Below are 17437 nucleotides of genomic sequence, written 5' to 3' on the forward strand. Positions count from 1 at the left end.
TGATGCCTGGACTTGAACTTGCGAATAGCCCCCCTCCAGCTAACCTGGTACCTCGATGTCTTCACAAAGACTTCTCTAGCACTCCTGCCTCAGGGGCAGAACCACCACACAGGGGTCTCCTCCTGCAAGACTGGACCCATGAACATCGCCCTGCTACCTCAGGCCTCGTACTACTTATGGTTTCTTCCACCACCTATCGGGCACACCTCCTCAGGGATTGGCTGGAGTCCCATAAATATTCAGGCTGCCTACTCTGTTCTTCCTCCCACTATAATTCTAGAATCCTCTAGAAGACCGGGGTTATCGACAGAGCAGCAGTCTGTGAAACACTGAGCAGCCCTAACCAATCAAACCCTGCTCCTCTGATTACAGGTAGCCAAACTAAATTTTCCTAGCAGCCTACTCTATACTAGGAAGGTAATACACCAGGGTTGCCTGTAAAGTATAAGTCTAATTTGAAGCCAACCAACTGGATAGAAAGTGAGGAAGATCTAGGGATTTAGGGTTGAGCTGGGTTGGAAAGTCGGCATGTCCTTGTGGCAGCACGAACAGCCAACTGGAACCTGGTTGGATGTACTTATGATCCATTTTCTTGGCCCTCAAGAAATATCCCCTCAATGTTTCTATCCAAAACATGTAAAACCAACTTTGCGTTTGGAGTTGGGATTTAAAGTGACCCTGTCACCACAGTGTCACTTCTAAGAAAGCCAAGTATGTAAAGGCAATTGGCTTACATTTCTGGTGTCCTGTATGTTGAAAGGCAACAATAGTTCCTTGGTCTTTAAAAAATGTATTTTTTAAGATGAGTATTTCAGTAATAGTTTTTTTTAATCTTTCATTGGAATATTTTTTTTTTTTGATTATTTTTTTAACTGGAGTTTTTCTTAAAGTAAAATGGATTAGTACTGTATTCTGTATTTAAACAAGCTCAGCAGATGAGATTTTGGTTATTTGTACCTCCTACAGTGCTCCGGAATGGAATGAAGTTGACCCAGAGGTTAAAGCTCAGCTGCATTTGGAGTGTGATGATGGAGAGACCTGGTGAGTTCTAGGGGAAAATGTATATTGCATCGTCAATAAGTTCTCCTACTGCGTCATGATCACATTTCATATACAAAACTTTAAAATGTGTATGAAATACTTGCTGTACACACACCAATGCATGCTCCGTACAAGCCTAAAATAGTTCTACTGTAAATTCAATCAAAAAAATTTCTCATATAAGTTTTAAAGTATCACTACATCGTTATCTTTAAAACATTATCAATTACCTCAGTGGACCAAGTGTACTGAGCATGAAAAGCTTTGGGAACCTGGTCCCGTTCCGATGTGTGCTTTTGGTCATGGGATAGTTTGGTAAATCCCCCCCCCTACTGCTGTCCATCCATTTTGCTCACGATGTGTAGCATACCTAATGAGGGTTGGTGGACAGCGCTTGTCTCTTGCAGCAAGCACATGTTGGAGTCATGTGTCATCATTTAGAACAGCAGGGAGGTAGGTCAGCCCCATTTATAACATAAGCCAATAGTAAAAGACCAGTCAGCACTGGAGAGGCTGTGTGATCTATCCCTGAGCTGCTAGTAAACATCCACTGCTTGGGCAAATAGATCACACATTCCCACCAGCAATGACTGACACAGAATACAGGAAGGGCAATAGTAAATGCCATTGGTAATAAACGTTTCCCTGTGCCGACATTGAGAGTCTAATGCCTCATACACACAATTAGATAATCGGACGAATTATCGTTCGCATTTTGTTGCATGATATTAATATCGAATTCAACAATGCATACTAAACGTATGATTTTTTTTCGTACGATCCTGGAAAAGCTTCCTGTTTGCATAGCTACGTATCAGAAGTGATGTCATATACGTGTGACCCCTTTATCATGATTGCTGTATTTTAAAAGTACCGACCGAACGTTGAGAGACATTGTAATAGCCTGCAAAGATTTTCTGGTCGTATGTTTCACGGTTCAAACATTGTTCACGTTCTCCCATCTCCTTCCAGGTTATTTTCGTGTTTACGATCATGTGTGGTCTTTGTCGATTTTTAGCGAATGTATACTATACTGATTAAACGATTGTCATTCGCTAGGCTATTGTACGAGAAAAGTTTTCGTATTTGTCCCTTCAGATATTGTTGGACGAACTGTCGTGATTGGCTGTCGAAAGCTGTGTACTAACGATCAGATTATCGCGCGATCAATTCTAAAAACAAATTATCTGATCATGTGTACGAGGCATTGGAGAAGGTGCAGTGCCTAGTGCTTTGCTCTAAATTCAACTTTGGCTAGCCTACAAATTGGGCTTTAGCCTGGGGTGTAGCTATAGCACAAAAGGAATGAAAATGTACTTTTAATTCACAACAGGGCTACGAATCACAATAGGACCAAGTGTTTTATGCACATGGTTCCCTAGGTAATTGAAAAAAAGATATTAAAAATACTTTTTCCATAATATGTTAATGTAATTTTAAACTTTTTTAAATTGGTCTTCCCAAGTTTTCCCTGCTTATTGTCACCCTGTAACACGCATCTCTGGTTGCCTAAGCAATATGGCAACACATATTGCTTAGGCATGGTCCACTGTTACCAATGTTGGGAAGCCAGTCCAGAGCAATAACGTACAGTCAATGTATACACAAAGGAGATAAAAGACTGGAGATATAACTCACCCTGTTGGATCCCACCCAAGTATTTTGGGATGAATAATGCAGTGTTTAGAGATTTGATCTGGTGAAAGAAAACTTCCAGGATTAAATTAGAATTTTTGCGATATTCCAAACAGCAACTTTAGCATATTGCAGGATGGGGGAGGCATGGACCTTGGGGGTCTTCCTAACCACATGCTTACTTTCTTACTTCAGGGTAAAAACCCATTACAGATGTTAGACGCTCCTGCTGCGCAATCTGCACATCTTACAATAAATTTGATGCATAAGTGTGGCAAACAGTTAAAACTCCTTTGGAATCGTTGGATTCACTTTGGTCCAATGATACATTGGTGGAACTTTCTCGGCTGGAAGGCTTTTTGAGGTGGGAGAGAGCAGGAATCACAGCTCTGTCTCAACTTTATTTTGATGGAATCCTAAAATCTTTTCAACAATTGTGTTCAGAATTTAACTTGGAACAGCACTGTTTCCATCAATATTTACAATTACGTCATGCACGTCGTGCACAGGGCTTGATTCCATCCACATCCTTTGCCCCAAGGCCTTTATTGGATATACTTGCCCGGGCTGAGACTACGAAGGGGCTTATCTCGTCATACACACAGTTGTTGTCAAAATTCCTTCTTATGTTTCCTCTTCCATGTAAGCGCAGATGGGAGGAGGATTTGGGTCCCCTCTCCGATGAGCTTTGGGATGAGGTGCCGAAGAATAGTCAGATTTTTTCACTTTCTCCTTCTCACAGAGTAACACAGCTCTATATTTTGCAGCGTATTGTACACCAGACATTTACATAAGATAGGCTGCAGGGAGAACTCACACTGTATTAGATGTGGCCATCTACATGGTAATCTTCTACATTTACTGTAGATATGCCCAAAGCTTAGGCGTTACTGGCAGGGGGTAATTTCAGCCTTAAATGAATTATATGGCATTTCCCTAACCCTTGACCCCATTTTATGTATCCTGGGATATGTTGATTCTAATACATTGGACTCAATGTTAATTGTTGCAGTTTTAAGATCTCTTTGAAATGCATTAAAACATGAAAACGGATTGCTTCACGATGGGTATCCTCTAATTTGTCATTAGTAGATGCGTGGAAATCCAAAGTAAAAAAATATATTTTGTTAGAGAAACATACCTACCTCTCTCGCAATGCTCTACATATGTTTGCTGCAATATGGTCCAGTTGCATAGATGCAATGGGCCTATTACTCTTTGTTGAGAATGTTGTTCTTATTGTTACTTATGGGATATTTATTAGTTTGCCAAGTATGATAGAGGGGTACAGGCGATATATTGATATACAGTATCTATTTAACGGCAACTTGTGGGCTTACGCCGCATTCACATTGATCCGACTCAGCCTGACAAGTCGCGGTCCTCAAGCTCCCACTGTGTAGTACAGGAGCCGTTCTAATAGGAGCGACACAAGTCGCTCCGACTTAGAAAAAGGTTCCTGTACTACTTCGGGGCGACCTGGAGGCGACTTGCATAGACTTTCATTTTATGAGGTCTGTGCAAGTCGCGCCGGAGTCCTGCTGCACGCGACTTCACAGGTCGCCCCCTAAGTCGGAGCGACGTAGTGTGAACCCAGCCTTAGTGCTGAATTTCTTTTTTTTTTTTTTTGCTATTTGTTTACATTTTTTTTTCTCTATTTTTAGTTTTTTTTATTCTCTGTGATAGTTTCTCTTAGTTATTCTGTACTTATAAAGAAAAAAATCTTTAATTAAAATTTGAAAAAAAGAGGCTGCAGCGCTGAGATGCAACAAAGGATTAAAAAGGGGAAACAATCTGTGAGAATGTTTTGGGGTACAGAATGCTTTAGTAGACGTAAATGTCTTCCGTTTAGGGTTTGCATCTACTTTAATGAATCAATATGAGCCCGAGATGACCCATGGACTTTTATAGAGGAAAGAAAAAGCATTAAGGCACAATCACTGTATTGCACTACAAAGTCAAAAGGGAATATATACTTACCGTAAATTAAATATTCTGTCTACAGTCTGTCAGTGTTGGATTTGTTGTGTTTTGCAGGATGCCTTTTTCTTCCTTCTTGGTTGAATTCTATCGGGTAGAAATCTGCCACCTTAATCTGGACGATGTATGTTGTAGCGAAATACATAAGTGGTATCTAACTGGATTTAATGGAAAGTGGATATCAGGAGTGAATGCAGGAGGATGCAAAAGCAACTGTAAGAATAACAAGTTCCCGTTACAACTTTTTCCTACTCACCCCACAATGCTAAAAATATTGTTTACAGAGCCCAATAGATCTAGCTCAAAATTTTCAACAAAAAAAAAGTAAAAGAAAAGAAACCAAAATGTAGTATACCTTTACTTTAACACTGTAAATGAAAATGGCAAACTACCCCCAAGGGAGGCACTTGGTAAAGGAACACGTCCTGCTGCTCCAGGTGAATGAATACAGCTGTGGTTTCTACTTCCAAGCCTGTAGTATGGGGTGCATGCCCTGTCACTGCTACAGACACATATGGAAAGGAAAAAGATTGTATGGCTGCACACACATATGATGCATACAAAAATTTATTGAAAAAACATGACACAATTGGCATATCGGCAGGGGAGAAGGGAGGTTGATGCGTTTCACACGTTAAACGTGCTTTGTCAAAACCATACAGGATACAACCATCACACACATATATATTGTAAATATCACATGGTTACACAGAGCTGCGTCTCTCAATGAACGATAAAGAAAACTGGATTTTTGACTTACTGTAAAATCCTTTTCTCTGAAGCTCATTGACAGACGCAGCACCCGCCCTCTATTTCTGAGTGGGTTGGGGTTTTTTACTTCTGACACTGCTTGCAACAAAACTGAATCCTGTGGCAGAGTGAGTGGGTGTATGCCTTAAGGGACTACCCCATAGGCATAGTAGGGGGCAGCATAACCTAATGGTTAAGAAGAATATGGAGCTGCGTCTGTCAATGAACTTCAGAGAAAAGGATTTTACGGTAGGTCAAAAATCCATTTTTTTTCCACCTCGTACAGTATGGAGTATAATAAAATCAGAAGAATAGTGGAGAGATATATAACCATACTGTATGAGAATGAATGTTATGCTAAAATTCTGTCTGGAGGGTTTAAATTAGTGTCACAACGGGCACCATCATTGGCTAATACCTTGTTCCCCAGTGATTTTTAGCTCCTGCAATCTGTCTGGAACGTGGCTGGATTTTGTAGGCTCATTTAAGTGCAGTGCTGATCACTGCCCATGTTGCCCTTGGCTTATCAAAAGTGACCATTCTCGTTCCAGGGCGAATTGCAGGACCTTCAAAAACAAGACCTTTATTAACCAGTTCAATACAGGGCACTTTCACCCCCCTTCCTGCCCAGGCCAATCTTCAGCTTTTAGCGCTGTTGCATTTTGAATGACAATTGTGCGGTCATGCAACACTGTACCTACACCAAATTTATGTCATTTTCCCCCCACAAGTAGAGCTTTATTTTGGTGGTATTTGATCACTGCAAGGTTTTTTCTTTTTTGCTAAACAAATAAAAAAAATAGACCGAAAAGTAAAAAAAAAAACGTTTTTTTGTTTATGTTATACAATTTTGTAAATAGATAATTATTTTCCTGCACTGATGAGCACTGATGAGGCCACACTGACAGGCACTGATGAGGAGACACTGATGGGGTGGCACTGATATGCAGCACTGATAGGCAGCACTGATGGTCACTGATATGTGGCACTGATAGGTAGCACTGATATGCACCATTGGTGGGCACAGATAGGCGGCACTGCTGGGCACTGATAGGCGGCATTGATGGGCACTGATAGGTGGCACTGATGGGCGGCACTGATGGGCACTGATAGGCGGCACTGGGCGGCACTGATGGGCACTAATGGGCACTGATAGGCAGCACTGGTGGGCAATAATGGGCACTGGTGGGCAGCACTGATAGATGGCAATGATTCGCACTGGTGGGCAACACTGATGGGGAGGGCACTGGCGGGCAGCACTGATGGGGAGGGCACTGGCGGGCTCCCTGAGCCCTGATTGCCCTCACTGGTGGCACGCTCATGTTTATGATATTGAAAAGGAGCATGGCACTAGTGTTGCTAGACATTTTTATGAAGGTTATGGAGGTGACACCACTTTGTTACAGATACAGGGAATTGAGAAGGTTGTCACCCCCAGGAGAGGTGGAGACAGTTTCAGAATTCTTTGTAAACGTGAGGTTTATTGGATATTTTTTCTCCAAACGAGAATTCCAGAGGGTTTGAATTTTGAGTGGCATTTGACTCACTTTTATGATTAAAATCTTCTAATTCACTATATTTGAACCTGGGGGGATTAGATTAGATGGGGATAAAGATAATCTCATAGTAGTTAGAAATATATACACAAAAATAGTTTTTCATGATATAAATCCCCATTGTCTAATAGTATTACAAGAATATAGTCATATTCTCGTCTTTCAAGTAGTGTGTATGTTTCCGAATTTGAGCCATATTTGTTTGTTTTCACATTTTTGAATTTATATATATATATATACTGTGTGTATATGTGTGTGTGTGTGTGTGTGTATATATATATATATATATATATATATATATATATATATATATATATTGTGGGGTTGATTAGCTCGGTGGTAGGCGTGGATGACCCCTTGGGGGGGTTAGTTACACAGGGAGATAGCAGAGAAGTGGTTGCAAACAACAGTTTGCTTTATTCTTGCAGTTTACTTCACACAAGTGCAAGCCTCAAAACATCCAAAATAAAAATAAAACACAAAATAAATCCTTGCCACTGTGGGCGGCTACCTTCACACACTGGAACCTATCTAATGAAGTCTGTCCCCAACCTACTGTTGGGCAGACTTGGCTGATCATACAGCAATACAGCAATACTCTCAATAGTCCATGTTTTTCTTCACACAACAAATGTCCATTGATCATGTCCCTTTTCCTCTTCACATTGAACACAGTGCATTTATTTCTTTCCACGTAGAAATAGTCCAAGACCTCACCTTGAGTAGTCTTCAGTCTTAATTAATTTCCCCTTCACACAGGAAATGTCCATTGGTTTCTTTTCACCTAGAAACGATCCAAGACCTCACCTTGAGTAGTCTTCACACTTGTTACCCTCCTCAGCTTCACATCGCTTCAGGAGGTCTTCCCCATGCTCACACAGCTTTCAGGGGGCACACATCTGACTGTCCTCTTCTCCCCCCCCCCCCCCCCGACTTTAAAATGTAAAAACACCCACAAAAAAATGTAATGTTTTCAAGAATATTTTTTGCACAAATTTCACAGCCCCCCATCACAGTGCCCCTTGCGGTCTGCCCTCCGTCTCTCTAATCACAGTTCCCCCTTTTGCACTCTCTGCCTCCCCTGCACAGTCCTACCTTCAGCATAGATAGATAGCTAATATTAGCAATGTGTTTAAGTTTGAGTAAGAGATTGTAGACTTGCTAAAGGAGATATTCAGAGACTACAGACATAATACAGGAGATGGTCAGAGACTGAGGACATGATACAGGAGATGGTCAGAGACTACAGTCATGATACAAGAGATGGTCAGAGACTACAGTCATGATACAAGAGATGGTCAGAGACTACAGTCATGATACAAGAGATGGTCAGAGGCTGCAGACAGGATACAGTAGATGGCCAGAGACTACAGACGTGATACAGAAGATGGCCAGAGACTGCAGACGTGATACAGGAGATGGTCAGAGACTGCAGACATGATACAGGAGATGGTCAGAGACTGAGGACATGATACAGTAGATGGTCAGAGACTACAGACATGATACAGGAGATGGTCAGAGACTGAGGACATGATACAGTAGATGGTCAGAGACTACAGACATGATACAGGAGATGGTCAGAGACTGCAGACATGATACAGGAGATGGTCAGAGACTGCAGACATGATACAGGAGATGGTCAGAGACTGAGGACATTAAACAGTAGATGATCAGAGACTGAAGACATGATACAGGAGATGGTCAGAGACTGCAGACATGATACAGGAGATGGTCAGAGACTGCAGACATGATACAGGAGATGGTCAGAGACTGCAGACATGATACAGGAGATGGTCAGAGACTGAGGGCATGATACAGGAGATGGTCAGAGACTGCAGACATGATACAGGAGATGGTCAGAGACTGCAGACATGATACAGGAGATGGTCAGAGACTGCAGACATGATACAGGAGATGGTCAGAGACTGCAGACATGATACAGGAGATTTTCAGAGACTGCGGACATGATACAGGAGATGGTCAGAGACTGAGGGCATGATACAGTAGATGGTCAGAGACTACAGACATGATACAGGAGATGCTCAGAGACTGAGGACATGATAGAAGATAGAAGAGCACTAGGGGGGCCGGAGAGCACAGACGAAGCAGAGAGCACTGGAGGTGCTGAAGGGCACGGTGGGGGGGGGGGGGGGACTGGAGAGAATTAAGAGGGGGTTTGGAAAGCATTGTAGGGGGGTTGGAAGGTCCAGGGGTGGATTGCACTGGGGGGGACAGGGAGCACTTGGGGGGCGAGCAGGGAAAACCAGGGGGGTGGAGAGCACTGGGGGGGACAGGGAGCACTTAGGGGGGTGGGCAAGGAAAATCGGGGGGTGGAGAGCACTGGGGGGGACAGGGAGTACATGGGGAGCAAGCAGGGAAAATCAGGGGGGTGAAGAGCACTGAGGAGGACAGGGAGCACTTGGGGGGCGGGCAGGGAAAACCAGGGGGGGTGGAGAGCACTAGGGGGGACAGGGAGAACTTGGGGGGTGGGCAGGGAAAATCAGGGGGTTGGAGAGCACTGGGGGGGACAGGGAGCACTTGGGGGGCGGGCAGGGAAAACCAGGGGGGTGGAGAGCACTAGGGGGGACAGGGAGAACTTGGGGGGGTGGGCAGGGAAAACCAGGGGGTGGAGAGCACAGGGGGGACAGGGAGCACTGGGTGGGGGACAGGGAGCACTTGGGGGCAGGCAGGGAAAACCAGGGGGTGGAGAGCACAGGGGGGGACAGGGAGCACTGGGTGGGGGACAGGGAGCACTTGGGGGAGGGCAGGGAAAACCAGGGGGGTGGAGAGCACTGGGGGGGGGCAGGGAGCACTTGGGGGGAGGGAGAAAGCACTGTGGGGAGCTGAAGAGCATGGGGGGGGCTAAAGAACAGGGGGGTCTAGTGCACTAGGGGTGGGGCTAAAAGCACTGAGGGAGGGATTAGGACCACTGGAGGAGGTTAAGAACTTTGGGGGGCCAGCAAAAGAAGTTGTATAGGAGGGGGATGGGGCAGTTTCATATAGATGAATTGATCTTTCCCTATTCTTCCTGCAGGAGGGAGAGGAGGAGAATCAGTTATTCAGCAGGAAGCTGCAGGAAGAATAGAGAACGATGAATTCCTCTATATGCAGCAGCCCCATCCCCCTATTCAGCACACACTTTTGCAAATTGCAATGGGCACTCACCTTCTTCCCGCCGAGGCTCCGCCCCTTATTCCCGTTGAGGCTCCGCCCCCTTATTCCCCCCGCGGCTCCGCACGGACTGAAGGAGCTGCCACTGCAGCTGCCTTCACACTGCGGGATCTGTCTGAACACACCGGCTGACACCCCCCAGTGAGTGGCACCCGGGGCGGGCCGCCCCCCCCCCGCCCCCCCCATTGGTACGCCACTGCACAGAAGGTAGGTTCAGACACAGTCTGCAAGACAGTATAATCTCTATACAAAGGTAACTTAGAATAGAGTTATGTAGACTGGGATTACCTCGTGAATCAGCAAAGTCAGCAATAAACAATGCATATCAGTATTACCTGCAATGAATAATACAGTAAACCCCCCTCCATTGCGGGGGTTACGTTCCGGACCCAGCAGCGAAAAGTGAAAATCCGCAAAATAGAAAAACCCTATTAAAATGCATTGTAGCCATGTTTTTTTTACTGTCACTGTACGTGTAAAAGCATTTTAAGGTCTTTAAACACACTTTTAAAACAATAGAAACTCATTTAAACACATAAAAGATACTGAGAGACAGAGCAAGAGCTATGGAAAACACAAAAATATTTCATTTTTAATGATTTATATAGTAAAATAACATTACAAAAAAAAAAACGCAATATACCGGGACCGCAAAAACTGAACCGCGATGGAGCGGGGGTTTACTGTAATACTATAACTAGTCTAGAGTGCACTGAAAGAGAATGGCTAGCATATGGTGCAATGTCCTCTGAGTGGTACCTCATAGTGTAAGCAATAGGTGAAGGTCTCTGTGTGGCAGCTCTAAAGGGACAGTCTTTAGTCTTATCTCTTCAGCTGGTTAGTGTTGGGAGCCCAATTGTACCATTGGTGCACATTGGAATAGTCCCAGTCAAGCCTGCAGGCAGCAATAGGGCTACTAGATGGATGTATGGTCAGTTCCTAAAGGGCTCAGTCTCTCTAGCAGCAGATAGTAAATCCCCACAGCAGTAACTCACCAGTCCCAGTAATATTGCAGCTCACCATTCGGTCATACACAGCGATTAGTCCACTCTATGCTCTGCATCCAGGTGACTCTGGCTGTTGGTGTACCTGGACTCAGCACTCTGGATGCAGCAGTAATGGTGCACACTAGACAGCGATGTTCATTCTCCAGACAAAACTGAGTTTTGTACAGCCTGAGAAAATGCAGCTCTTTCCCCTCCTCCTGGAAATCTCCCTCTGGGAAATGCGGTCCAAAAGCTATTGATTACACTAGAGTCTGTCCTCTGAACTACAGTTCCCACAGTGCAGTGCTGCCTGACTCAGTCTCTTGAACTTTTCCTGCTCAGCAGCTCCCTCCTCTTGCTGATATGGCTGGTAACCAGTTCAGCAGCACAGGGCAGCAGCTACAGAGAGCAGCTGCAGCCAGTGTTCTGTCAGTCTCCATTCCCACCCAAGCACATCTCTACATTTCCATTGATGATTTTAATTCTTTCTCTTCCCCTGTAAGCTCACATAAGTACCCCTCACCCTTCACCTTACCAAGCAAGCAATCCCATGACAGTCTGACTTTAGCCTTCAGCTGGTTTGTGGCTACTCGAATAAAGAGAAATTTCAAGTAGTTACTGTAGCTGAATTGAAAGATTTCTTCATGACTTTTGAAGAAATTTGTATTATTTCAATTAAGCCATTCTATATTTTATAGGACTCTTCTAATAATTGGCTTATTTTTCCCTGGCAGCGACATTTTGGACAAATCCACAGTTACGGATCACCCTGGAGGACCCTGATGAGGATTGCAAAGGAGGGAGTGGGGAGCCACGTTGTACAGTGCTGGTCAGTCTGATGCAGAAAGAGCGTCGGAGAAAGAAAGGAGGGGACTTGTTAACAATTGGCTACTATATATACAAGGTTAGCTTCACATGTCAACCTTCAACTCAAGTAGAGTGGCTTTTAAGGAAATTGTAATGGTTTAGGACCAATTGAGAGTTTGTGAGTTTCTAAACTGATGTTCTAATCTTACTATACAAACTGTCCTTTTTTGTTAAAAAATTAACATTTAAAACATGGCAAAGGATTCCCAAAGCACTTTGAGTTATCTAAAGAGAGGGGGTGGTGGCAGATGGAGCTGTACAGAGGGAGAAGAGTTATTGCTCTGACTCATTTAGTTGTCTGTTAAATTCAGCTTGAACTGCTGAACTCTATAAACAACACTTTTTGGCTGACTATACAGTATATAGAACCTATAATTTTTTTTAACATTATCGGGTTGATTTACTAAAACTGAAGAGTGCAAAATTATGTGCAGCAGTCCATGGTAGCCAATCAGCTTCTAACTTCAGCTTTTTCAATTAAACCTTGACAAACAAACCTGGAAGCTGATTGGTTTCTAGACAGAACTGCACCAGATGTACAGTACAGAGCTATACTTTGCAGTAACACGCAGAAAAATTAGTTACCACAATGCACATCAACTCATGTACTATTTATTTTGGATAGCACCCTACTCTCTTAACCAATGCACTGTGCATTGTGGTTCTTCATTGTAAAGTGGAAAAAAAATAGCGCAGGCCTGATTTTAGGTCTGTTGTCCATTTTGGTGTGTAGTCATTCAAATGAACGGGCTGCTGTGTCGCAATGCATAGTAATGTGTGACATAATGCAGATAAATGCATCACATTAGACTGGATACCTTGAAGCCTTGAAAAAGTGTTCATACCCCTTGAAATTTTCCAAATTGTATCATGTTACAACCAAAAACATAAAATGGAAAATTTCCTTTCAAATACTTACCATAATTATCCTTTCCTTATGGACTCCATGGCAGCATGCCAAGAGCCGCGTTCCATGACTAACCTACTTTAGCAGATGGGAGGGAATTCCTGCTGCCATGGAGTCCATCAGGAAAGGAAAGTTAAGGTAAGTATTTGATCTGACATACTCCATGGCAGCATACGTACGGGAAAAAACTAGCCATACACACCCGGGTGGGCAACTGCTGGTCAAAAAAAGGTGTAACTTGCACCGTCAACCGACAGTATCTGCAAACCAAAGTTTACAGAGGACAAAGAGACCAGTTCAACACAGTAATGGGCCATAAAGGTGTTAATTGAAGACTACGGGCCGCTCTACAGATCACTTCAGGTACGACATGCCGGGAGGCTGCCCACGATGTAGAAATCCCTCTGGTTGAATGAGCAGTCACCGCCTCCGGAGGCGCCAAACCCTTAGCTCTATAAGCCCACTGAATGGTCTGAACAATCCAAGCCACAACAGATCTTAAAGAGGCGCGCCGGCCTCTGTTCTTTCCATAGAAGAGAACTAACAGATGGTCGGACCGACGAAAAGAAGCTGTGACTTTCAAATAAAGCTGCAGGACTTCTCCCACATCTAGAGGATGAGTATTAGGGCTCCTAGGAGATCTGAATGTTGGCAGGACAATCTCTTGGTTTATGTGAAACACAGAGGAAACCTTAGGGTTATAACCCAGCATGGGAACCAGCACTACACAATCAGGGAAGAACTTCAAAAATGGCTCTTTGCATCCTAAAGCACTGATTTCAGAAACCCTTTTTGCCGAGGTTATGGCCACTAGGAAGGCCGTTCTAAGAGAAAGATTTCTAATATAGAGCAGACTTGCATGCTCCAGTTCAGTTGCTGAAAGGAAGTCCAGAACCAACGGGAGGTCCCACTATGGAAATCTGGGTTTCCTAGGAGGCCTAAGTCTAGCAGCCCCTCTGAAGAACTGGCTGAACCTCTAGCCACTTTTTCTGAGACACCTCTAAAGGTTCCACGTTGTCTGTCCAAGCCTGAATCACTTTGGACATTGCCGCCAGGGCCAAGGCCGGCTTACAGGCCATACCCACAGTGATATAGATCCTCTTAAGGTCCATGTCGATTCGCCTGTCCAGGCCATCTTTGAAAGTTGCCGAATCCTCCAGCGGCAAGGTGACGTGCTTCACCAGTCTCATCAAGGCTGCATCAAGAATAGGAGCAGACTCCAGATGCTTCACCTTCTCACTCTTTAAGGGATACATCTTCAATATCTTGGTCAACAAGGAGCTCTTTCTTTCAGCTCCGCCCCTCTCATCCGTGATATTCTCGCCCAGCTGTTTAAATTCCCCACCTGAGCCGACGTCACCGCCCCTTCAGCGTGCCTGCGCCAGGAAGGACACTCGGTGGCCAAGGCGATCCAAGGCTCGCTCTTGTCTGCCAGCTGTGTAGACAAAAAAGGAAGGGACCCACAGCGGCGGCTTGGAGAGCAGATGCATTCCAGCTACCATAAGGTGGACAGAACAGAAAAAAATAACAGAAAATAACAGAAACAGCTGCCATAAGAAAAAAGATATTTTACCACCGGACCACACTAACTGGGCTGGACACTTCCCAAGCAGTCACAATGACTCCAGCATGCGCAACAGGGCGTAAGGGCCTCCCGCTAATAGCTGGGACATTTGGCCAAAATCCTGCCAACCTGCCAATGGCCAGGAATTACAGCTCTTCCAGGCACCACATCCGTCGCCCGTGTCCACCCGGCTAATAGCTGGGATTGCTTGACTTCCAGAAAACACAGTCAGGACAGCCTCACAACACGCCACCAGGCCTGGATCGCAGGGAAACATCTTACAGGGTAAGTCTTCAAACTTGTAGGAGGGGAACAAAAAAGGAACGTGGCTTCTGGCACGGAGCAAAAATGTATGGGAGTTGGGTCCTATAAGGTAGGAAAGGTGGCGGGGCTACCCGTACGTATGCTGCCATGGAGTCTGTCAGGAAATGTATTGGGATTTTTATGTGGTAGACCAGCACAAAGTGGCACATAATTGTGAAGTGGAAGGAAAATGATAATGGTTTTCAAAAATGTTTACAAATAAATATCTGAAAAAGGGAAAATTTCAAGGGGAGGAATACTTTTTCAAGGCACTGTAATTGAACCCTAAAGATGTAGGCACTGCAGTAGTAACATATTACTACTCATATTAGTACAATATTAATACTAATCCCCAGTTTCTGCAGACTGTGATTAATGTTTTCTAAAATGCCTACACTCACTCAATTTTTTTTCATTACAAAAATATTAGTTCTCTGTAGATTCCCAGTCTTGCTGACCACTCTTGCACTTGTGTCTTCTTCGAACTGACACACTAGTCAGAGTACAGCCCCCAGTAGGCCAAGTGAATGTCTATTGTTACCATGCTGGAGAAGCAAGTTGAGGACTGGGGTGGCCATGAAGATCTGGGACAAGGGCAACATAAAACAGTGAAAGGGACACCCTTTCACTGCCCACATTTCTGTTTAAATCACTCTTATGTATTCCCCCCACTGAAATGCAGAGCAATGTCTGATCCATGTCTGTGTTCCCTGTTCTGTAATGTAATGCTGCCATCAAAATGTTGTAGTGGGGTCTTTTTTGGCCAGGAGAAAAGCTGCAAAGGAGGGCAAATGTATTAATTAATTTTAGATATATAGAAAGATAGATCACTGGGAATATTTTGGAACATGTATGGGTTACTTTGATGGTCCCTGAAATTCAGACGTAATAATTATTTTGTGCAATTGTTTTATAACGTATTCATAATGTATCATATTACTTGGATAGTAGATCATATGTAATTATCATTGTTGTTATTGATTATGGTCATTTTCATAATAGTTGATATTGTTTTGTAGTTACACAATGCTATTGTTATTTCTTTTTCAGGTCCCTAAACAGGTGTGAAGCTAATTTTTTTCTCTTCTTGCACAAACCTTCCAACTTGCTATGGTAAAGATGGTAAAGAGCAGTCTTTCTCAATCTTTAAAACTCAGAAAAGTTTCAGTACTGAAAACACTTAGCAGGAGGCACTACACTGACCACCTGTAACGCTCCTTGCGTTTCTTATAAGGTGTGGATTTTCAGCTGCAGAAGTAGTTCCACGTCAGTAGTCATGTAGGAGACATAGGCGGCTCTCTAATTAGGCAAATTAGGCGGTCGCCTAAGGCCTCGCACCTACAGGGGCCTCGCGGCCAGTGGTGGAGTGACAACATTTAGAAGGGCGCAGTCAGGGAAAACTCCCAAGTAAAAGATTGTTTTAAATCCTCGGATATAAAAGTTGCAGCAGTGTGCTGCAGTCCCTTCACTGCAGCTGCCAGGTGTCTGTTGTCTGCTGACACTTACCCTGCCTTCTCTGCCTGGGGATTGGCTGTCTGATCATGTAATCATAAGATGTGGAGGAATCGGTGGTCGTGTACCTGCATCAGTAGGAAGTGACTGCCCGGTCAGCTCACTCTGCTATTATTGGTTGTTGCACTGGGAGGAGAGCTCTGCCCTGGCCCAGGAACATACAGGTAACCAGGCCCCGACTTGTCACTCTGCAGGCTGGTCATAGATTTGTGGTGTCACTGTCTACTACGCAAAGGGGGTGAGTAGCCCCAGGGAAGTTGGAAGAGTCTTAGAATGGTTGGTGGAGGAGGAGGAGAAGAAGGCCCTGGGTGGCTGGGGGATGAGAGGGTGACTGCAAGAGAAGGAGAGGGTCCCTGGGTGGCTAGGGGAAAAAGAGAGGGTCCCTGGGTGGCTAGGGGAAAAGGAGAGGGTCCCTGGGTGGCTAGGGGAAAAGGAGAGGGTCCCTGGGTGGCTGGGGGAGAAGGAGATGGCCCCTGAGTGGCTGGGGGAGAAGGAGATGGCCCCTGAGTGGCTGGGGGAGAAGGAGATGGCCCCTGAGTGGCTGGGGGAGAAGGAGATGGCCCCTGAGTGGCTGGGGGAGAAGGAGATGGCCCCTGGGTGGCTGGGGGAGAAGGAGATGGCCCCTGGGTGGCTGGGGGAGAAGGAGATGGCCCCTGTGTGGCTGGGGGAGAAGGAGAGGGCGCCTGGGTGGCTGTGGGAGAAGGAGAAGGTACCTGGGTGGCTGGAGGAGAAGGAGAGGGCCCCTGGGTGGTTGCGGGAGAAGGAGAGGGCCCCTGGGTGGCTGGAGGAGGAGAAGGAGAGGGCCCCTGAGTGGCTGGAGGAGGAAAAGGAGAGGGCCCCTGGGTGGCTGGAGGAGAAGGAGAGGGCCCCTGGGTGGCTGGAGGAGAAGGAGAGGGCCCCTGGGTGGCTGGAGGAGAAGGAGAGGGCCCCTGGGTGGCTGGAGGAGGAGAAGGAGAGAGCCCCTGGGTGGCTGGAGGAGGAGAAGGAGAGGGCCCCTGGGTGGCTGGAGGAGGAGAAGGAGAGGGCCCCTGGATGGCTGGAGGAGGAGGAGAGGCCCCCCGTGACGCCAGAGTCAGTTGCCAGGGAAGAGAGTGGAGCTGAGCCAGTCCTGCATATCTAACATCAAAGCCAAACATGGTGGAGCTGGAGCCCTTTGCCCTACACA

At 45.3% G+C, this 17437-nt stretch overlaps 1 protein-coding gene across 1 annotated transcript in view; it reads left to right on the top strand.

Moving 5' to 3' along the window:
• LOC309550643 (calpain-8-like) overlaps positions 1-17437 on the top strand; it is a gene marked incomplete at its 3' end in the record, with an annotated part of 108715 nt that overhangs the window by 28235 nt on the left and 63043 nt on the right. Inside the window, exons 8-10 of the mRNA XM_082250980.1 lie at positions 967-1041; positions 4714-4871; positions 11854-12023. Coding sequence (XP_082107106.1) covers positions 967-1041; positions 4714-4871; positions 11854-12023 — 403 coding nt within the window. The remainder of the gene's footprint in view (positions 1-966; positions 1042-4713; positions 4872-11853; positions 12024-17437) is intronic.

The sequence above is a fragment of the Pelophylax lessonae genome, assembly GCF_965119305.1.
Source record: "Pelophylax lessonae genome assembly, chromosome: 3".
Lineage (NCBI taxonomy): Eukaryota > Metazoa > Chordata > Amphibia > Anura > Ranidae > Pelophylax > Pelophylax lessonae.